Genomic DNA, 23,334 nt, shown 5'->3' on the forward strand with positions numbered 1-23,334 from the left:
CCCTAGATTTTCCTATAAAAGGACTGGATGGTGTTATGGGAGGCTCATTTGATAGGATTGATGATTTACTCCAATGATGTATATTTGTTGGAGTAGGTCATACAACAAAAGACTCATGGTTTTGAAACGAAAATATAGACTCCACAAAAATAACATGATATGAGATTAAATATTTTGAGTTTGGGGTTTGTAGCATCAAAAGACATTATGTTCAAGAGAGTATCATATAAAAATACAAGGCTTAGATCGTGATGTTATCTTATGTGAGGCATAGGGACGTAGCCATGGATAACATAAATAGCTAAATACTTTGAGTTTGTGAAGGTTTGAGAATTTGTAAAATAGTTTTTCAAATAGTGACCGGTATTAGAGGACTGGAATAAGCATACAATTAATGATGTAGACGATAGTTTAAAAGGCTACAGACCAAAAGGTTATTGGCATGGAGGCTTGATGTAGAAGTGTGAGACTAGTTTCAACTATATGTAGATTTTTATGTTCAGCAAAGCCAACTAGTTGAGGAGTATATGAGGGTGACTTAAAGTGTTATATACCATAAGCTGAGAGATAGGATGTGAGGGCTTAATATTCACCTCTGCCATCAGAGTAAACTATTTTAATTATAGATTGAAAGAAGTTTTCAACTAACCTTCTAAATATGGTAAAAATTATTGAAAGTTTAGATTTATGATAGAGAGGGTATAACCATGTGTACTTAGTGAAATAAGTTGTGAAAATGATATAAAACCTGAACTTGTCAAAAAAAAAGTGATTAGGGTAGGGCCCCAAATATCAATATAAATAATTTTAAAATGTTTAGAGTTAGATATGGAGATATTCCAAAAGAGAGTCGATAACTTTCATTACTGAAACAAGTATCACAATGAGTTATAATGCTACTGGTTTTAAGAGTAGGAAAAAAATAACAAGAAAATAATTTTTGCTGGATAGAGGATAAGGATTGACCAAGACAACGATGTCACATATCAATTAGAGCTGCAATTGAAGAGTAAACAATGAGTTCGGTGATTTATGAAACTGATGACTACTCATAAATATTATTCTTACTCTGACCTCGGACCAAGGATGCCCCCATGCTCAAATCCATGATAAGAAAAGAGTTAGGAAAGAATTTAATTGAGATATTATTTTATTTATTGAATTGAGAAACCAAAATGAGATTTCATTTAATGTGAGGTGCACACAGTACACTATTAAGTGTAAAAGTTGTGCTATGTGAATTAAGCATTGTGAAACTAGTATGAGTAATGGAGATTCGTTTACCATCATCGATGATGATGTCTTCATTTCTATCATAGTTGTTGTAGATGGATAAGTTCTGTAAATCAAAGATAATGTGATAAGATATGCCAGAGTCCATAATCCAATTATACTGACTAGTATTCGGAGTAGTCATGAGATTTGCTTGAGGCCAATATGATGGAGCAATTTGGGTCGAGATCGATAAACTTTTGTAGAGTGGCCGACTTTATCACATAGCTAGCAAACAACTCTTTGTTGATTTGTGTAGTCAGGATACTGGGGCTGAGGATAATTGAAGTAGCCACCTTAATAGTTGTGATTGAAATGTTGATGATATGGAGGAGGGGAGGTTTGTTTGGAGCTCATAAGTTCAGGAGGCATTCTGGCCAAACCTTTGTTGATGATCTTGTTATACCGATTTTTCTTTTTCTTGGATTTTTGACTGACTTAAGCTGTGATGGATGGTCTTGGCAATTTGTCATCACGCTTGAGATATATCTCATAGTCGGTTAACTTGTCATAAAGTTCTTTAAATGACATCGGTGAGTCACGTGCTCATATTGCTGCTACCAGTTCCTTATACTCATCCTCTAGGCCATTAAGGGTATAGACAATGACTTGTTCATTACTAAGGGAATAACCTATCAAGGTCAAGTTATCGATGATAACTTTTATATTTTGTAGATAATCAGCAACAATACTTCTCTCTTATTTTGTTTTCATGAGACTGGATAAGAGACTAAGCATGTGAGTATGCAAATAGTTTGCCAAGGTGATTTGCAACTTGCACCAGGCTTCAATAGTGGTGTCACATGAAGATATAAGTGGGGCAAGAGATCCAGTGATTGAGGCTTAAATTGCTTGGATGATGAGATAATCTTGGCGTAACCATAGTTTATGGTCCAGATTTGGAACTGGACTGGGTGCTCCTGAGATATTGAGCATCATTGGTGGACAACGAAGAGAGTCGTCAATATAGCCTAATAAATCATATCCAAATAAGAGATTAGAAAATTATGCATGCTAAGATGCGTAGTTGTCATCTTTGAATAACTTGAAGAGGATAAGAGTTACAACATTGATGGAGATAAGGCCTATGCGTTGAGAAGTGCTATGGTTCCCTACGGGGACAGTAATTGGAGCATCAAAGTAGATGATAAAAGACATGTTGATGTTATGTATCAATCTAAGGGAGAAGGTAGGAGTCTTTAGCTATAGAAGGAGGGTGAGGGTGAGAAGATGGTTGCGACTAGGTGTGCTTCTTCTTGGGGAACTGGACTGTTGCTGCAGTGATGACAGCAGGTCAACAAGATGCAGAGATAGTAGCGATCAAGGAGGAAGACGTTTTAGCTTTGTGCAGTGTGGGGGGTATTGAGCAAAGTTATATATCTTCGTTCAGAAGTTCCCATAGCTGAGGATCTAGGTGGTGAAGAACATGAAGAGTATTGTAGCGTAGAACTCCGCTAGAAGGCAACGCGGATGCTACTCTAATGAGGAAGAGCAGAGAGCCTTTGCTGGCAGAAAGTGCTCAATGAAGAAGAGATGAGGTCGCCAGTGAGAATCACTATTATTCCTTGCTTAGCAGCGAGGGCAGTGATGGGCATCAAGGGGATTAAGAGTTCTTAATGTTCGAGATGGCTCGATATGCCATTGAGAGGCTGGACAGCGAGGAGGGAGAAGATGTCATCAATGATGGATTGGGCCTCCTTAGTGGTGGGCAGGCTATCGACCTTGAGGAAGCGATTGACAGGGAGGTTGGGGCGATGCTGGAAGTAACTATTACCCATCTTCCCATGCTTATGATGGTGTAGTCGATGCCCAGGGCAGAGAGTTCCTAGATGCGCTGCTCCACCTTTTTGATTCTATTGTTGAAGCTGCCATAGAGGCCACGATCTCTAGAGGGCGTTTGGGCAAGTAGATCTATTCTGCTGAATGTACAGCCTGGAGGAGCAGGTCTGTTCTGTTAGCGAAAGAAGAAATTGAAGGAAGAGGTGAAGCCGACTATTTGTGTTTCACGATGCGACGTGAAACATCATTGCCATTTGTAGTGAAGCCTCTCGATGGAATGAAGGTGCGTCCTAGAGGGTGGTTTCTGTTACGAGCAGTGATTGTGATAATGATCGAGATGGGGTGAGTCGCTCTGTCGCAGTGCTGGTTAGGGATCCGCTGCAGTACAGTTCACAGGGAACGATCGCAGGAGGAGGGGCAACCGCTTGGTGCAGAGCAGGCGATGACAGCTACAATCGATGCATATCGCAGGAGGAGGAGGAGGGGGGGGTGGGGGTGGGTGGAGAGACTAGTTAGGGATTGTGATAATGATCGAGATGCTATTGTGTTTCACGGTGCATATCACAGGAGGAGGAGAGGCAGGGGAGGGTGGCAGATCAGGGGGATCTGGCGTTGCTGATCCTGGAGTCCCGGAGGCGGGCGAGGGCACTAGGCTTCAAGGAGCGATGGAGTCATTCCTCGATCTAGGGGGACGAGGGCAGAGATGCTGGCACAGAGTGACAGCAGGGGAAGACAACTGTTGTTCACTGAAGAAGTGTCGCAATCGCCGTAAGGAAGAAAGCTATGGGAGAGGAGAGAGGGTTCTCGGTATCGGCTCGGTGGAACAGGAGGAGATGCATCGAGGCAAAGGAGAGAGGGTTCTCGACGTCGGCTCGATTAAATATGAGGTGCCACAGAGGGTGGGGGTGGGGTGTGTTGAATCTCGAATTTTGATAATGAAATTAACTAAGAGTATTTATAATTTAATCTGTATTTTGAGTTATATAAGAAGTTTCGATGAGGGTGAGACAATTAAAATAGGAAGAATCATATTGGGCCAGAGAGAAATATGTCAGATGATTAGACGTCGAGCCGAAGGATCGGTCAACGTATTAGCAGAAGGCTTCGGGCCATGGGTTCGAGCATTGGGCTAAGAAGAGTGAAAATTACGCCAGCGAAATCGGAGTTACGGAGGTCAACTGGCCGATTGGACAATAGGCCACAAGAGAGGACGAAGTATTGAAGATTCGGACAAAGCATCGATGAACCAATGACATGTCAGACAACATTTGATTAGCTTTGTAATAATTATCTAGATCGAAGTAGGTTTTAAGTGTATAGGATTAACTACGCTAACAATCAAAGCATAAAGCAAAATGAAGACCCGAAGTCAAGAATGAGATTTCGTTGGGAGTTCTAGAGTTCATCGGAAGTCCAGATGTTGGTTGAAAGTTTTGCCAAAATTGACCGAGAAGTCCAGGAGCTTGCCAAAGAAGCTCATCGGAACTCGCCAAAAAGATCGTTGTGAAGTCCAGGAGCTTGTTGGTACTCCGCTGGAATATTGCCGAGAGATCGTCGGAAGTTCGTTGAAAGATAGCCAGAAGCTCGCTGGAAGAAACATAGACTTACGGAGCTATTTAGCTTAGTGAATGTCTTAAAATTTGTAGTTAGCACATAAGTAGGTTGAAATTGGGCCAACTCAATTAAGGGTCAATTAGGCCCAAGTTTGGGCTATGTTGGGCCAAGTGAAAGGCCCAAACAGTGACCCAACAGGTGGCACAGTCTCCGAGACTATGTCAGGCGGTGGTACTGCCTAGACATAGTCTCCGAGAGACTGTCAAGCGGTGGTACCGCCCAGTAGCAGGGTGTCAAGCGGTGGTACCGCTCAATGTCAGTACTGCAAGCGGTGGTACTGCCCAGCATAGACGGTGGTACTACCAATACCCCGAAAACTAGGGATGAGATATTTTTAGGCTCCAAATTTGAATCCACTTAAAGCCTATAAATACCCCTCTTATCTCTGGTTAACAAACACAAGCATAGAGAATTTAAAAGTGAAAAAATATTATAGTAATCACTTGAGATATCCCCTTCTCTAATTCTATATTTAAAATTCTATTTAGAGAGGAGTGAGTGCTTATAAAAAGTTATCTCCTAAACCTATGAAAATGAGAAGAGGGGTGTAGAAAGATAGTTGGTCTTCGTTCATTGAAGGAAGACCAGTAGTGGAAGCCGGTGGCCTCGAGTGAAGAGGAATCGAGAGTGGATCTAGGTCACAATGACCGAACCACTATAAAATCGGTTTACATTTTCTTTTGAGTAATTTACCTTTACTGTAAACTGCTTTACGTTCTTATTGCTTTCACTACACTCTGTTACGCTTTCAAGTTAATATCTTTTCGAAACGGGTTTAATTGAAATAAAAGATTTTCGAATCGATGTTTTTACCGCTATACTAATTCACACCCCCTACCCCCCTTTAGTCCCTCCTCATTCCTAACAGTTACTATTAGAGCTACGTTTTTTCTTGTTTGGTTTAATACCAAAGAGAAATGACTCTTTTCAGTTTTCAATAGGGCTTTTCTATCGTTTGTTCTCTCATGTTCAATAGCACGGACTACACTTATTAGAAAACTCGGATGAGAGTTTTCTTGCTTTCCATGGATTTAAAATTATAAAATATTATTGAAAACAACTTTCCATGGATTTACTCCAATGAACGAATGGAATGATTTGGAAAAAAAAAAATTTTTCTTTAAATGCCAGAGCTATGAATGCTCTATTTTGCGCTATAGGCAAAAATGAATTCAATCGGGTTTCTACTTGCAAAATGGCTTTTGACATTTGGCATGTTAGGATCGGAGCGACACTAAGAGGGGGGGGGGGAGGGTGAATTAGTGTAGCGGATTAAAACTTCTAAGTTTGAAAATGATTTCGTAAAATATAAGGAGATTTCATTTTGATAGTAGCTTGAGTAAAGTGAAAAATGAAAACTTGCTGTTGAGTAGAAAATGATTACAGAAAGGTAAGTACTCACACATTCAATTAACACGCCAATTTAAAGTAGTTCGGTCAAATGACCTACATCCACTTACGAAGCCTTCTTCAATGAGGCTCCCAACTTCCACTAACAAATCTCTTTGAAGGGGAAGGACAAATACCCCTCTTACAACCTTTTACAAGTGGTTCACACTTACAAATTTTTAAAGAGAAAGAAGGAGGTGAACACTTAAGCAATTGAAAACAAGACTTGCTTAAGACTTCTCTAAGACTTTTTTCTCAATCTATTGCTTTCTCAAAGGTTGTAATCTTAGCTAAGAATTAATGGGTATCTATAGGCCCCAAGAGGATTCAAATTTGGGCTCCAAATTTTGAATTCTCTTAGGTTTCCGAGGCTGGCGGTGCCACCGCCTGTCGGTGGCGGTGCCACCGCTCAGATCTCGGGTTCTGGACGGTGCCACTGCCTAATCTAGCGGTGCCACCGCCTACACTATTTCAGCTCACTGGTTGGGCTCTAAACTTGGCCTAAACCAATCCGAACTCGGGCCCAATTGGCTCATACTCGAGTTATAGGATTAACACCTAATCCTAATCCTAATTAATATGCTACCTATGAATTTAAAGACATTTCCTAAGCTATTACAAAGTCCATAAGTCAAGACTTCTTCCGGCGAGCTTCTAGTGAACTTCCGGCGATTTTCCAAAAAACTCTCGGAAAACATTCTGCGGACTCCCGGCAAGCTCCTAGACTTCACGATTTGATCTTGGTGAGTTCCAACGAGCTTCTTCGGCAAGCTTTGACCTTTCTCGATGAGCTCCGCGAACTTCCAACGAACCTTCCGGCGAGCTTCCGAAAAACCCTTTGGCAAGCTCCCTACTCATTCTCGGCTAGTTCCAGCAGCATTCCCGACGAACCTTCAGACTTCCATCGAACTCTCGAACTTGCAACAAATCCTTCGCGCTTGACTTCGACACTTTGTTTTGCTTTATGTCTTCATCGTTATCGTAGTTAATCCTGCACACACAAGCCAAAACTCTACTCCGATCTAGACAATTATTACAACACGAATTGACATTCTGTTGCCCGGCACGTCATTGGTTGGCGCTTCATCCAATTCTTCAGCGCATCATCCTCTCTTGCGGCTTGTTGCCCAATCAGCGGTTGACCTCCGCAACCCCGATATCCTTGGCACAATTTCGCTCTCCTTGGCCCGATGCCCGACGTCCGAAGCCTTCTACCGTCCAATATCCTGACGTGATCTCCTCCAACGCAATGTCAATTCCTCCTGTGTCAACTGTCTAATCCTGATCGAGTAGAACTGCATCACTCAAAATACAGTTAAACATCTAAACACAATCAATTAGTTTCATCATCAAAATATGAGATTCAACAATCTCCCCCTTTTTGATGATGACAACTAATTGATGACTAAAAGAGTTAACCTTAACTCCCCGGAGTTTAACCAAACTCCCCCTATCAATATGTCATTAATAGAACACTTGGATTATCCCAAATCTAAGTAACATCCATCATATGTTATGAAAAATATTTAAACCATCATGCAAATATATATATAATATTTAATTCAATGTATGAAGTCATCAATATACTTCTCCCCCTATGTCATCAACAAAAAGGAGAAGTAGCTCTAGCTATTTTAAAAGATATACAAGTTTTTGCAACATGAAGCTAGATTTTTATCACAACATATAAGCACAAAAGCATAGCAAGATTCTTAAGTTCAATCATGGCAATTCAACACTTTGAATTTTTGTGCAAGATTACACTTTGCTTTTCTTTGCAAGTAACAATATTTATGATGTTTGATATAGCAAATTTCTTCATTACAATGATCGAGCTAGCAAATTCTTCATTCAAGTGTGCAAGCTAGCAATAACTTTCTCCCCCTTTGTCAATGTCAAAAAGAAGAGAAGAACCAATGATTTAGACTTTTACATCAACTTTGCATCAATCAATATTTCAATCATCACATGATGCATACAAGATAATAATGCAAAGAAATCATTTCATGAAGGATATCAATGTGAAAATTCACCAAGGATCACATGATACAATCGCAAATCATGATATCATTATGTGATACATCATGAGATGATAATTTATCATATCAATGAAAGATATCAATTGTTAAACATGATAGGATAATAGTCTCAAAAATTTTAATTTACGATACATGTGATACATTGCGATACACTAAAAAATTTAATGTGATACTTTTAAGGATATCAACCTATTTTTGATACAAAGCATGGCAAGAGCAATTTTGTTGCAAGTTTTCTAAGTTTTACACTTTTTGATTCTTTCGATAGGCAAGATATTTCTTCTCTTTTTGAGAAGTGCAAGCTTGCAAGTTTTACTTCCTTAGCATGCTATGAAATTTACTTTCATTTTCAATGCACAAGCTAGCAAACCCTTCTCCCCCTTTATCAAAGTCAAAAAGAAAGGGAGGACTCAATGGCTAAAAATTTCAACCATTCAACAAGCAAAATATGCAAAGAATTCATGAAATATATCAATAAGGATCAATTCATGAATACCAAAGATATGATTCATGGTTCATTAAAATTCTTAACAAGTTCACGATCAAGATTCATATAATTCATAATAAAGCAAATTGATGTACAATCATCACATAAGGCATACAAGGCAAAGAAATCTTGTTATTTCTATATTATGAAATATATGATACCAAGGCTCATGATTCATTTGAAAAGATATAGCACAAAGAGCAACTTGAAACATTCTTATCAAGATCACATTTTAAAATATTCCAAGTATCAAGTGTTTAGAGATAAAAAAATTCAATACATTGTATGAAAAAAATATAATATCAAGTTTTATCATCATGCAATGTAGCAATTAAAGATGTGCAAATTTAGCATTTTTGCTTTTCTTGAGATAGCAACTGTTTGCTTCTCTACAAGCTAGCAATTTTTACGATATGCAAGTTTTACTACATACAAGCTAGCAAATTTAAAGATTTGCAAGTTAGCATATTCTTGACTTGTGCAAGCTAGCTAATTTCTTTTTGAGATGACCCTTTACATCAATTCAAAATAGCACATTAGCAACTCTTTCTCCCCCTTTGTCATTGGCAAAAAGAATGGAAGATTCAAGTCATGAATATCAAAATAACAATTTTATCATGAATATTTCATCATTTCGTGCATCATTATCATACGTTAAAGTATTGTATACATAATACCAAATCATCATATATATTTTTAAAACATATAAACTCATCATTATATGCATAATTCCAAATCATCATTCATATTATTTCAATCATTGTTTCAATCATCACTATAACTCATCATGCACAAAATGTAAAATCATCTAACACGATACAAACATTTATTTTCAAAATATTTATCACTATTTTCATGTATGATAATAAAGTATTCATGATATACATTATATGCATATATCATCACAATGAAAAGCAATTGCATGCATAATTTCAAATCATAAATGTTTCAAATCACGATGGTATTAACTTGTCAAATTTCATCCTACCATTCATGATCATAACTTTTCATTTGTATGCATCAAAATAATATCAAGAGTATTTCATACATAATTTTATATCACCATATAAGGAATATCAAGAAGAAAGTAATCGGGTGATGCGATAAACATTTCATGAATACAAGGAATTACATAAAAATCATATCATGAAAGATTAGAACATGTGAATACCAAAAGGCATGATTTCTTTTTGTAAAACCTACTCATAAATAATCAAAAGAAAATCTTAGGAGATCGATTAATGAAAAAAATCTTGATTCATAATAAATCTTAATTTGTAAATATCATGGAATCAAGATCATGATTTTGGATAAAACTCATTCAAATTCAAATCGTCCAAATCATCAAAATCTCAACATTTCTTTCAAGAGATTCAAAATGGCATAAATAATTTTATTGGTCTCTTAGGTAGAAATCAATAAGATAGAGAAAAAAAAAATTAATAAAAAATTATTTCCTCCTTTTGTTTCAACTTATTGATTGATTCCATACATGCATGTCCTTTTTTTTTTTTCAAATCCATGCGTCATCGTTTAAAACGGAAAGATAAAAAATCATCAAGATAAAAAAAAAGTGCAACACATAATTCAAAAAAAATTATTTCAACTCATTACTTCAAGTCAAATATGATTTCATTTAATCAAAATCATCATGTATAACAATCATCAAGTATGATACAAACTTTTCAAAACATTTATCATGATAAGGCATATAAGCCAAAGAAACTATTAAATATAAAGCATATTCATCAATGATGGTTTCATTGGGCATAAAGCATTTTCAAACAAAATCATTTTGTTATTTGTTGTAGTCATGCATTTTTCTTTTTAGGTGAATCTATCTTTTCATTCTTAGTTTGCATACACAAGCCGTGCATCATTTTTAAAAGCAACTTTCATCACGGTAAAAATTGATAATCTATAAATCACAAAAGATCATCATGGAAATCATCAAAATCAATAAATTATAAATTACCCAAAACTCATCATCATCATGCATAGTTTCAAAAAAAAAATTTATTAGGCACGATACCATATAGGGCATTTTTAATCAAAATCATTTTTTTTTATCATAAACATACAATTTTCATGATTATTTTCAAAATTACTAGAATGATAAGCATGATTCTTGATTTTTTTCATTTTCATTACATTAAGCAATTAAAAATAATTTTTCTAAGCTAATAAAAAGAAAATGCATCATGGAAAGCATCAAGTAATTTCAAAATAAATTGAGGGGATTTTGATTACCTCATCGTTGAAAGTGATTAAGGCATAGTTTGCCACCTCGCCTTTCTTGATTTTCTCCTTGTTTTTGGAGGAGCTCGATTCATCCCAATTCTTGCTCTTTTTCTTGCATTCAAAGCAAGCAATTCTGTTCTTTTCATTCTTAAATTTTTGTTTTATTAACTTTTTAAATTTCTTAGTGAGTTCAAGTTCACCATCACTTGAGCTTATGCTCGAGTGGTCTTCAAATGTTCTATGTCCCAAATCCTTCCTGTCCTTTGGAAGGTTGTTCTCGAGTTTCCTTTTTGTCACATTGTTTATTTCGTAGGTCATTAGAGACCCAATAAGTTCTTCGAGAGGGAATGTTTTAAGGTCCTTGGCCTCTTAAATAGTCGTAACTTTTGGATCCCAACTTTTTGGAAGGGATCTTAAGATTTTCGTGACTAGTTCAAAATTAGAAAAACTTTTACCAAGAGCTTTGAGTCCATTGACGACATCCGTGAAACGGGTGTACATGTCTCCGATGGACTCACTTGGTTTCATCCGGAAAAGTTCGTAAGAATGCACAAAAATGTTGATTTTGGACTCTTTCACTTGGCTAGTGCCTTCATGAGTGACATCTAGAGTTCTCCAAATATCAAAAGCCGAGTCACACATCGAAACGCGATTAAATTCATTTTTGTCAAGTGCACAATATAAGGCATTCATACCCTTTATATTTAGAGAAAACATCTTCTTCTCCAAATCATTCCAATGATTCATTGGAAGAGAAGACATTTCAAATCCATTTTTGACTATGTGTCATAAATTCAAATCCAAAGAAAGTAAGAAAACTCTCATTCGAGTTTTCCAATAAGTGTAGTCCGTCCCATTGAAAAAGGGAGGACGAATGAGAGAATGACCCTCTTGAAAGCCGTAAAGAGCCATTTCTATTTGGATGTTAAACCAAAGTAGAAAACCGTGGCTCTGATACCAATTGTTAGGATCGGAGCGGCACTAAGAGAGGGGGTGAATTAGTGCAACAGATTAAAACTTCTAAGTTCGAAAATGATTTCGTAAAATATAAGGAGATTTCGTTTTGGTAGTAACTTGAGTAAAGTGAAAAATGAAAACTTGCTGTTGAGTAGAAAATGATTGCAGAAGGGTAAGTACTCACACATTCAATGAACAGGCCAATTTAAAGTGGTTCGGTCAAATGACCTACATCAACTTGCGAAGCCTTCTTCAATGAGGCTCCCAACTTCCACTAACAAATCTCTTTGAAGGAGAAGGACAAATACCCCTCTTACAACCTTTTATAAGTGGTTCACACTCTTACAAATTTTTGAAGAGAAAGAAGGAGGTGAACACTTAAGCAATTGAAAACAAGACTTGCTAAAGACTTCTCTAAGACTTTTATCTCAATCTATTGCTTTCTCAAAGGTTGTAATCTCAGCTGAGAATTGAGATGCATTTATAGGCCCCAAGAGAATTCAAATTTGGGTTCTAAATTTTGAATTCTCTTAGGTTTCTGAGGCTGGCGGTGCCACCGCCGGACCTCTCGGGTGCTGGGCAGTTCCACCGCTCAGATCTCGGGTTCTGGGCGGTGCCACCGCCTACACTATTTCAGCTCACTGGTTGGGCTCTAAACTTGGCCCAAACCAGTTTGAACTCGGGCCCAATTGGCCCCTACTTTGGGTTATAGGATTAACACCTAATCCTAACCCTAATTAATGTGCTAACTACGAATTTAAAGACATTTCCTAAGCTATTACAAAGTCCGTAAGTCAAGACTTCTTCCGGCGAGCTTCCAGCGAACTTCCGACGGTTTTCCGAAAAACTCTCGGAAAACATTCTGCGAACTCCCGGCAAGCTCCTAAACTTCACGATTTGATCTTGGTGAGTTCCAACGAGCTTCTTTGGCAAGCTCCGACCTTTCTCAACGAGCTTTGCGAACTTCCAACGAACCTTCCGGCGAGCTTCCGAAAAACCCTTCGGCAAGCTCCCTACTCATTCTCGGCTAGTTCCAGTAGCATTCCCGACGAACCTTCGGACTTCCGTCGAACTCTCGAACTTGCAACAAATCCTTCGCACTTGACTTCAACACTTTGTTTCGCTTTATATCTTCATCGTTATCGTAGTTAATCCTGCACACACAAGCCAAAACTCTACTCCGATCTAGACAATTATTACAACGCGAATTGACATTCTGTTGCCCGGCACGTCATTGGTTGGCGCTTCGTCCGATTCTTCAGCGCATCATCCTCTCTTGCAGCTTGTTGCCCAATCGACGGTTGACCTCCGCAACCCCGATATCCTTGGCGCAATTCCGCTCTCCTTGGCCCGATGCCCGACGTCCAAAGCCTTCTACCGTCCAATATCCTGACATGATCTCCTCCGGCGCAATGTCAATTCCTCCTGCGTCAACTGTCTAATCCTGATCGAGTAGACCTGCATCACTCAAAATATAGTTAAACATCTAAACACAATCAATTAGTTTCATCATCAAAATATGAGATTCAACATGGCACCCACTCGAAATTACATATGAAGGCACTAGTAGAGTTAAAAGACTCTAAAATAAATATTTTGATATATGATTTTGAATTATTTCATATGGAATCAAGCGAGACTATAGGAGACATGTACACCCATTTTATAGATGTCATCAATAGTCTAAAAACTCTTGGTAAAAATTTTTCAAATCTTGAACTTATGAATAAAGTTTTACGATCACTTTCTAAAAATTGGGATTCGAAAGTAACGGCAATACAAGAATCAAAGGACTTGAACTATTTTCCGATTGAAGAACTTATTAGGTCTTTGATGACTTATGAAATGACTTATATAAAACAAAATGAACATGAGAACAATATTCTAAAGTACAGGAAGGATTTGGCACTTCGAACACTAGAATACCACTTGAGTGATAACTCAAGTGATGATGATGATGACTTTGAAATTCTCACTATAAAATTTAAAAAGTTCATGAAAACATTCAATGTGGCTTGGGATGAATCAAGCTCATCGGAAGATGATGAGCAAACCAATAAGGGCAAGGTGGTGAACTGCACTTTGACAGCTTTCGTCAACGAGGTAAGCGACTCAATCGAATCTTTTTTTCCTTACCATGAAATTACTTAGTGCTTTTCATGATTAGTTTTAAATATATATACATATATATTATTTTGATCATGACAATTGTATGTTTGGTAATAATACTTGCATATCTAATAAGATTAATCTTATGTATGTTTTTAAGAAGTAATAATGTGTATTATGTTGATTTCCATATTGCTTTTCAATTTTAATTAAAGATGTCTTATGTTCAAAACTGATGTTTTAATGAAAATGTTAAGATGTTTGATATCATGCTTAATGAGTTTATAGTTTGAAATTATGCATGTTATACCTTGAAAAGTAAAACCATGTTTTGGTAGCATGCCCAAAGTAATAATGCATAATGATTATACTTAATGAGTTTATATTTTAAAATTATGCATGATGAATCTTGTGATTTATGGATTATTGATTGAAAATTCTTTTTTAGTTTTAAACGTTGATTCTTATTTTTATTTTGTATAAAAATTTGGGGTCTGCTTATATGAAATCAATTATATGAATTGAAACACTAAAAAAGGAAAGCTTTCTCCTTGAAAAAGATTTTTTCTCTACTTTATCGATTTTTCAAAAAGGAGAGATTAATGAATCTATCTATGTCTTTTTTATGAATCTCTTGAAAATAATTTTGATTTGATGATTTGAATATGAATGAGCTTTATCTTGATTTTTCGAGATTTATAACTTGAGATTTCTTTTGCATGAATCAAAACATTATATCAATTGATCTCCTATGTTTCTTTTTGCTATTTATAAAAGAAGAGATTTGTTGAAATAAATCATATCTTGTGGCATTCATGATTTGATATTAATATCTTTCATGTCATGATTTATTAATATTCCTTTGTATTTCTCATTACCAAATTAATTTTTTTGTGATAACTTGAACATTTACACTATTATATTCTTCCCTTCTTCTTTCTTGTTTATAATGACCAAAGAGGGAAAGAAAATAGCTAGTATCTCAAGAGAACCAAATTTGCTAGCTTGAATGATAAACTTAGACATATTAGATCTCCCAAATATATAAATTTTTCGTATACATTTTTTGGATCATGATCTTGATTTCTCGATTTTTAGACTTGAATCTTCTTTTTGAATCAAAATCATTTCCCTATCATTCCTTCTATATATAAAAGAAGATATATGTCAAAAATCATGACTTAATCTTTCATTTTTTGATGATTGGAATATTGATGTAAATTTGTTATTTATCTTTGTCATGCTTTGAAAATTATTGTAAAGGGAAAAGGAATTACAAAATTATATTCTTCCCTTCTTTTTGTTAATGACAAAGGGGGAGATAAAATATGCTAACTTGCATGATGATATATACAAGAAGAAGCTAAAACTTATTAGCTTGCACATTGCAAAGAGAGCAAAACATGGTAGCTTATCTCAAAAGAGAAGCAAAGATTACTAACTTGCATATTTCAAGAAGAAAAAGTTGCTCTCTTGAATATCTCAAAATTGCTAGCTTGCATGTTCTAAAATGTAAAATTCACTAGCTTGCATGATGTAGAACTTGCTATTTTGAACATCACCAAGAATTGCTAGCTTGCAATCTCAAGAGAAGCAAAAGTGCTATCTTACCTATCTCAAGAAGCAAAACATGCTAACTTACACATCTAGCAAAATTTACAAACTTACAAAACTCAAAATTATTGCTAGCTTGCATGATGATAAAACTTAAGATTTGAAACTTGCTAAATGCATTTCTCCTTTTTGTTGATGATAAAGGGGGAGAAGTTATAATAATGATTATGCATGGAATGATGTATTGAAATTTTGATTATGTATGATTTTATGATGATGTGTTGTAAATATTCATAATTAAAATTTGCTTTAACTTGAATTCAACTTGAATTCAATGTTCTATCAATATGTCATATTGATAGGGAGAGTTAAGGTTAACTCTGTTATCAATTGGTTGTCATCATAAAAAGGGAGAGATTGTTGAATCTTAAATTTTGATGATGAAACCAATTGAGAGTGTTTGTAATTTAATATATATTTTGAGTGACACAGGAAGCTTCGATCAGAGTGAGACAATTAAAGTAGGAAAAATTATGTTAGAACGAAGAGAAACTTGTCAGAAGATTAGACATCAAGCCAAAGGATCGATCGACGTATCGATAAAAGGCTTCGGGCCATAGGTTCGGGCATCGGGCTAAGAAGAGCGAAAATTGTGCTAAGGAAATCGGAGTTGCAGAGGTCAATTGGCCAATTGGGCAATAGGCCATAAGAGAGGACGATGCGCCGAAGATTCGAATGAAGCGTCGATGAACCAATGACATGCCGGACAATATTTGATAGCTTTATAATAATTATCTAGATTGAAGTAGGTTTTAAGTGTGCGGGATTAACTATGATAGCGATCAAGGCATAAAGCAAAATGAAGTCCCAGAGTCAAGAACAAAATTTCATTAGGAGTTCGAGAGTTCATCGGAAGTCCGGACGTTCGTCGGAAGTTCTACCGGAATTGATCGAGAAGTCTAGGAGCTTGCCAAAGAAGCTCATCAGAACTCGCTAAGAAAATCATCATGAAGTCCAAGAGCTTGCCGGGAGTCCGTTGGAACATTACCGAGAGATCGTCAGAAGTTCACCGGAAGATTGTTAGAAGCTCGCCGGAAGAAACCTAGACTTACGGACTTATTTAGCTTAGTGAATATCTTAAAATTTATAGTTAGCACATAATTGGGTTGAAATTGAGCCAACTCAATTAGGGGTCAATTAGGCCCAAGTTTGTGCTGTGTTGGGCCAAGTGAAAGGCCCAAATAGTGACCCAACAAATGGCATCACCATGGCACAGTCTCCGAGACTGTGTCAAGCGGTGGTACCACTAGTCTAGGTGGTAGTACCGTCCAGACACAATATCCAGAGACTGTCAGGCAGTGGTACCACCCAGGGTGTCAAGCGGTGGTACCGCCCAATGTTAGTGCTGCAAGCGGTGGTACCGCCCAGCATTGGCGATGGTACCGCCAGTACCTCGAAAACCAAGGATGAGACATTTTTAGGCTCTAAGTTTGAATCTACTTAAAGCTTATAAATATATCTCTCATCCTTGCTTAACAAACATAAGCACAGAGAATTTAAAAGTGAAAAAACGTTATAGTAATCACTTGAGAGATCCCCTCCTCTAATTCTAAGTTTAGAATTCTGTTTAGAGAGGAGTGAGCACTTGTAAAAGGTTATCTCCTAACCCTGTGAAAAGGAGAAGAGGAGTGTAAAAGAGTAGTTAGTCTTTGCCCATTGAAGGAAGACCGGTAATGGAAGCCGGTGGCCTCGAGTGAAGAGGAATCGGGAGTGGATGTAGGTCACGACGATCGAACCACTATAAAATCGGTTTGTATTTTCTTTTGAGCAATTTATCTTTACTACAAATTGTTTTACCTTCTTATTGCTTTCACTATGCTCCCCTGCGCTTTTAAATTAAGATCTTTCCGAAACGGGTTTAATCGAAACAAAAGATTTTCGAATCGAAGTTTTTACCGCTGCACTAATTCACACACCTCCCTCCCCCTTACCCCCCCTCTTAGTGTCAACTCATTCCTAATAGGGTTCACTCTTTAGCAGCATGCAACGAGTGTCATGGGCGAGAGGTGATTGAGATCATCGTCCCAACGAGAGACGCTATGGGTCGTTGAAAGATGGAAGAGAATGAGCAAGAGATCGACGATGAGCACGAAACACAGGGAAGATGGGAGTGTGTCGTGTAATAGAGAACAAGGGAAGATGGACCATCGGGATCAAAGTTGTTGTCATCGAGGATATCAGAGTAATCGTTGTCACTAGATAGCGAGGATAGAAAGGAAGGAATAGAAAATCTTGCTAAGGCAAGAGAGGCTATGATCCCATGAAAGAACGAAACATGAAGAAGACATTTTTTGTGTTTGATATATGCTCCCCATTTATACAGAATAAGATTTTTCTTAATAGAGCAGTGAAATTTCGAAATCTTAGCTGCTATCTCATAAAATCTCCTTGTGGTGGCAGGAGTCTTCTTCCATTAGAAAATGAGGCCCAAGGAGATTGACAGACAACATTTCTGATACAATTCAAGATAATTCAGTGATAATTCAGTAATGTTCCTCCGAAAACATAAAGCATGAACAAGAAAGCAGGAGTAAACAGAGCTTCGTGTTCTTGCCAACATTTTGCCTCTTTTTGGCGCACGAAACCATCACTTCAATTTTGGTTTCCATACACACACACACACACACAAATATATATATATATATATATATATATATATATATATATATATATATATATATATACTCCATCCACGCTCTCAGACGATGTTTTCGCGCTCTGCCTCATCGACCATGCCGGACTTGCATGTGCAGAGCATAAAGTTGCACGCAGCAGCTGCCTCGCCCACGGTGAGGAAGATCCACTCTTGACCGATGGTTTCGAGCACCTTCGACTTATCCATCTTCTTCATCGCCTCGCTTCCAGGGTTTGCCAGCACCAGCTGATGGATAATCATCAAAGCATCAAGGTGAAATCCGGGTCACATAAATGCATCAGGATTAAGCATCCTGCTTGATTGAGCCACCAGAGAGCTCAGTACCTGAAGGCCCCTTCTGCCCAAACTCTCCTTGACCTCCTTCAGCATGCCAGTCCCACTTGAGTCGACGCTACCCACAGCTGCCGCAGATGAGGAGTGTCGTGACATGTCAAGCAAAACTGGATCGATTCATCACGAATCTCAGGAAAGCGAGAAGAAGAGGAAACACTTGCCTCCCATATCTAGTATCACGTAATGTAAGCTGGTCTCTGCCTTGGATTTTAGCATGTCCTCCTCTTCGTTGATCCACCTTGTTATCCTAATCAATGAAAACCATATCCATCAGATAATTCAATCACTAAAGGACATGAGATTTATGCATGCCTTACCTCTCTCTCAAGTAGCTCACATTGGCAAAGTAGATCGGAGCGTCGATTCGGATAATGAGCACTCCGGGAACGCTCTGCGCCGCCGAATACTGATCCATGCGCCGGTAGGTCGACGAGTTGGGGATGTTTCCGAGGACGGTGGTCCTCGGCCGCGCCACAAAGAGTAGAATCCTAAGCATGGAGACCGCCACCTGCAACAGCGTCTAATGCAGTTAGCTTATGCTTGTCCTGATGTCTCAATATAGATTGTGACGCAGAACGTACGGCAATGACAAGCCCGATCTCGATGCTGCCGAAGACGACGCCCAAGTATGCACCCATGCAGACGCAGAAGTCGATCTTGTCGACCTGCCACAGGTGCAGCGCCGCCTCGTAGTCGATAAGGCCGGCGATGGCAGATATGATGATGGCGGAGAGCACCACCAGAGGAGTGTAGTGGAACAAGGGCGTCAAGAACAGCAAAGTGACCATCACCGTCACCGCCATCACCACGTTGGATAGCGCCGTCTTGCAGCCGGCGTTGTAGTTCACCGCCGACCTCGAGAACGGCCCTGATCGTACAAAGCATTGGGATCACAACTCCTAAACAGTAGCTAGCTAGAAAACTTGAATGCCTGCAGAGAAACGCACCGGTGGTCAGGTAGCAGGATGTCAAAGATCCGGCGATGTTCATCGTCCCAAAGGCGATCATCTCTTTGTTGCCATCTATATGGTAGTTCTTGAACATGGCAAAACTCCTCCCCACAGCGATCCCCTCCTGCAGTGCACATCAAAGTCATTTTTCTCCACCAAATTTGATGGTATGTTACATCATGAGGAAGTATATACCGCAAGGGCGATGATCCCGGTGATGATGCCAGTCTTGAGTGCCACCATCATGTGCGGTGCTGAGAGAACCAGATTGCTCAGTGATGGTGGATTCAGACCCTTCTTCAAGTAGCCAATCTTCAAGATGACAACCCAGATTGAGTTCAGGATGATCTATATCTAGTGGCTGTCGTTTCGAGGAGAGGGACTGAGAACTCACCACTTGCACACCGTGGTTTTCTGCATGGGTGAGGTACACCACGAGGCTCCCCAGTATCACCGATGTCAATGGAGCTGCTGCGGAGATCCAGAAGAATTTGGGGCCTTTTTTGCTCTGATCACAGCAAAAATATTTGAACAGTTAAACAAAGAAATAGAAGTATAATATTACCAATGATTTGGAAGGAAGGACGAATGATAATGTCATCATAGCTTTGTTCTATTCATTGAATGATGAGAGCAAGTCAACAGTCATGTGAGAGTGACTCCTTACTAAAAAGCGTGTGAGGAGGAGGAAGAACAGGAAGCAGCTGCCGAGAACCACACTTTCCCATCTCCACTGCAAGAAAAAGGAACCACAACCATCACCATTCGTCGGAGACCTTGTGACATGCAGGATTTCCATTAATCTCAAAGGTCAAATATGCACGAGACTGAAGTGGTAGCATGACAAAAATGAGATTCTTTGTTATAAGAAAAACATGTGCCGGTAAAAGTCGGATGAACTGTACTTAGTTGGAATTGATCAGTGTCACTAGGAAGAGAGGTGATCAAGAACCTGATGGGTTTGTGTGAAAACAGATTCCATCACCGAGATAAGGTCAGTAGCTGTGGTGAAGTGTTGGAGGCCCAGCATCCCCTTCAGCTGTTGAAGGCACACCACTGTGGCAGCTCCCCCCATGAATCCCACGATGGTCGCATGCGACAAGAAGTCAACTATGAAACCCAGCCTGAAGTTGATGAGATTAAAGTTATTGAAGCCAAATGAAAGACTATTAAAGAGATAAAATAAAGAAAAGAATGGTATGTATGTGTGCGTGTCTAAGTACTTCCTCAGTGGTCACCTCCTCTCCAGAAACAGTATAGTCTGTGAGGTCTCCACGACAACATCTTCTGTCTCTCCAATTAATCCTCCATGAACTCTTTTTCCTTTTGACAAATGTAAAAGCACTTCGACACTAGCATACTGATCTGTTCCTTTCAGGTCTGTATCTTCGTATTCATGATAGCAATATAGAACTCTTCTTTCTTCAAGATGCAAAAAAGAGAGAAAAAAGAGAACATAAAATTCTTCATGCAGATGTTTAGTTCTGTACCCCCGATCGAGCTCTTCATGCATCCATAACATGGCTTGGTTTTCAGATCACTTCATGCCAGGAAAAGACATCAAAACATAAAGATGAAATGAATCCATGTACCTTAACAGCCCCAAGGACGCTTGAAACACCCCAGCAAAGAACGTCGCGGTGAAGACCAAGTGCACGTACAGTGTCGGGTTCTGCGACGGCGGCACGTCCTTTCCCAGCATCGACGCAATCAACAGCGATGGCACCGCCACAGTCCCCACTGCGAGATCCTTCGAGCTCCCCATCACTGCGTACACCATCGGCGGCACAAAGCTCGAATCTGCATGCACAACAACAGCAAGCATACATGATCGAGTCTTACGTCAATCGCACAACAGCTTCAATCCAAACCAAGATATACGCACATAGGCCTAGGACTGGCGGCAGGTTGGCGAGCTTGGCGTAGCTAATCCCTTGGGGTATGGCAAGGCTGGCGATCGTAAACCCCGCAACGAGGTCCGACCTTAAGAGACTAAGGTTATATCTCGGAGCCCATTGGAAGACCGGGAAGAAGTACTTCAATCCCACTAGGAACCTTCTTGACCCCGTCTCGTTCTTGAATTGCTGGAAGGGATCATCGGGGAAGAGAGTCTCCTTGAGGTTGGCCCTCAAGGTGTCTAGGAATGGCCGAGGGGGTGGGAGTGGAACGCGCCGCGCGAACTCTACCCCTTCGACGGTCCCGGCGGGGAACACGGCATCGGAGTTCTCCACCGTCACCATTGCAAGGAGATGGAAGAGAAGATCGAGCGCCGATGAGCGAGGGGAAGGATGGGCAGCTATTTAGAGGGAAAGAGTCGTGGGGTGTGGGCCCGCAGGTGGTTGAAGGACACGCGGCGGAATTGCACGTTGGGTCGCAGGCCTAACGCGTTGCCGCCTGTGTGCTACGGTGAGACCCACGCAGTTAAGCTATGTGGTTGGTTCTGATGGCTCGGTGCGGGATCGCGGACCCACGCATCACAGCTTCTCTCATTAACGGAAGTGCCGAAGCTCCCGTGGGCTTGACAACGCGTGGGAAGGCGACGCGACGGCGGTTGTCACACGCCCCACTGACGTTGACTGTTCTGTGAGAGTCAACAATTTTGACTCCGCGTCAACCGGAGATGCAAAGTCGGACGTAATCCAATTTATGCGCTTTGTGCTTTAGGTAGATTTCAAGAACAAGATTAGTGATATCTCAAATTGCACGTGGACTTGCCTACCTCTGATAATTAAATGCTTAATAAAAGTGGTTAAATTTATTATATATAGATAATTAAAATGTGACATTTACTAAAACACTTCATTTAAAGGGGTTTTCAAATTATATTTTAAAATGAAAAAAATAATGTCAAACGATTCCTCCAAAGAAATTTTAGAAAGGATGAATATATGCAATTCTCATAGGTGGTAGGTCGAAGTCCCTATTCAATTACTTGCATTATCTTTATATTGAAAGGATCAATCAAGTCAATGCTGATAAAAATAGTTTTGGAATCTGTAAATTTTTGGTTATTGGCTACCTAATTCTTGACTTTTGACCTGCTATTTAGCCATTTTATACTGTAAGAGATATCCAGAACACTGCTTTACAGATCACGCAAGATTAATTAAGACATCTAAGTTGGGTTTTAGATCATCTTTTGTATCATGGATTACTGCTTTCGGGCAATGTTTCAAACAACATAGAAGGATTCGACAACAAGGGTTTAGTTTTATGCGTCTTTTGACTTCATAGTTGGATAGACGACAAGCACAGTGATAAGAGTTGTACGTGAATGCGTGGTTATAATCCTCGATTTCAATGAGTTCGCTAAGCAGCTTTCTTTGATAAACCTCTAGCACAAGATTCTAAAAGGTTGTGATGAAGAAAGTAAAAAAAGTATACAAGACCAATTCAAATAGTTAAGATTAGATAAAATAAAAGATTTAGATTTAGATTTAAATAAATATATTAAGATGAAAAATTTTATTTGAGATATGATAGATTTTTTATTATTTTAAAAAATTTATACTTTATCTTTTAGTCAATATAAATAAAAGTTCTTGGTCAATTCAAAGCACTATAAATTGAAAGTATTCCTAATTTTGCTCATTTATTCTCTTCCCCATCTTGTGATATTAGAGCCTCGTTCGAAAAATATCAATATGAGTACATTGATTAAAAAACAAGGGAAGACTAGTAGATCAAAAAACAAAAACAAAGAAGATTGTAGTCATTGGAGTATGTATTTCTAATCTACTTCTTCCTATCTTCAAAGGCGATAATTATCAATTTTAAGTTTTTAAGATAAAAAATTTATTTATTTTATAAGGATTATGAATTTAGTAGAAGATGATTTGGTTAAGTATGATTTATAAGATCCTAATATTACTAATGATCAAAAAAATCAGATGA

At 38.6% G+C, this 23,334-nt stretch overlaps 1 protein-coding gene across 1 annotated transcript; it reads right to left on the reverse strand.

Moving 5' to 3' along the window:
* Window positions 1-17,962: 17,962 nt before the first annotated feature.
* Window positions 17,963-21,706, reverse strand: LOC103978326 (sulfate transporter 3.1). Its single transcript, XM_009394083.3, has 12 exons — window positions 21,326-21,706; window positions 21,033-21,240; window positions 20,393-20,564; window positions 20,108-20,173; window positions 19,835-19,948; window positions 19,636-19,752; window positions 19,438-19,564; window positions 19,072-19,358; window positions 18,808-18,998; window positions 18,652-18,737; window positions 18,482-18,558; window positions 17,963-18,382 (listed from the first exon to the last, which is right to left on the reverse strand). Exons 1-12 carry the CDS (start codon window positions 21,678-21,680, stop codon window positions 18,200-18,202), a joined length of 1,983 nt encoding a protein of 660 aa, XP_009392358.2. The 5' UTR covers window positions 21,681-21,706; the 3' UTR covers window positions 17,963-18,199.
* Window positions 21,707-23,334: the final 1,628 nt, after the last annotated feature.

This window comes from Musa acuminata, chromosome BXJ2-3 (genome assembly GCF_036884655.1).
Source record: "Musa acuminata AAA Group cultivar baxijiao chromosome BXJ2-3, Cavendish_Baxijiao_AAA, whole genome shotgun sequence".
Taxonomy (NCBI): Eukaryota; Viridiplantae; Streptophyta; class Magnoliopsida; order Zingiberales; family Musaceae; genus Musa; species Musa acuminata.

What these genes read in the sequence shown, in the direction of transcription:
- LOC103978326 (XM_009394083.3), bottom strand. Translation starts at nt 21,680, where the DNA reads ATGGTGACGGTGGAGAACTCCGATGCCGTGTTCCCCGCCGGGACCGTC. An exon ending in GTGAGCTACTTGAGAGAGAG is followed by an intron (nt 18,738 to 18,807) that starts GTAAGGCATGCA and finishes TTCATTGATTAG; the next exon opens with GATAACAAGGTGGATCAACG. An exon ending in TGGGCAGAAGGGGCCTTCAG is followed by an intron (nt 18,383 to 18,481) that starts GTACTGAGCTCT and finishes ATTATCCATCAG; the next exon opens with CTGGTGCTGGCAAACCCTGG.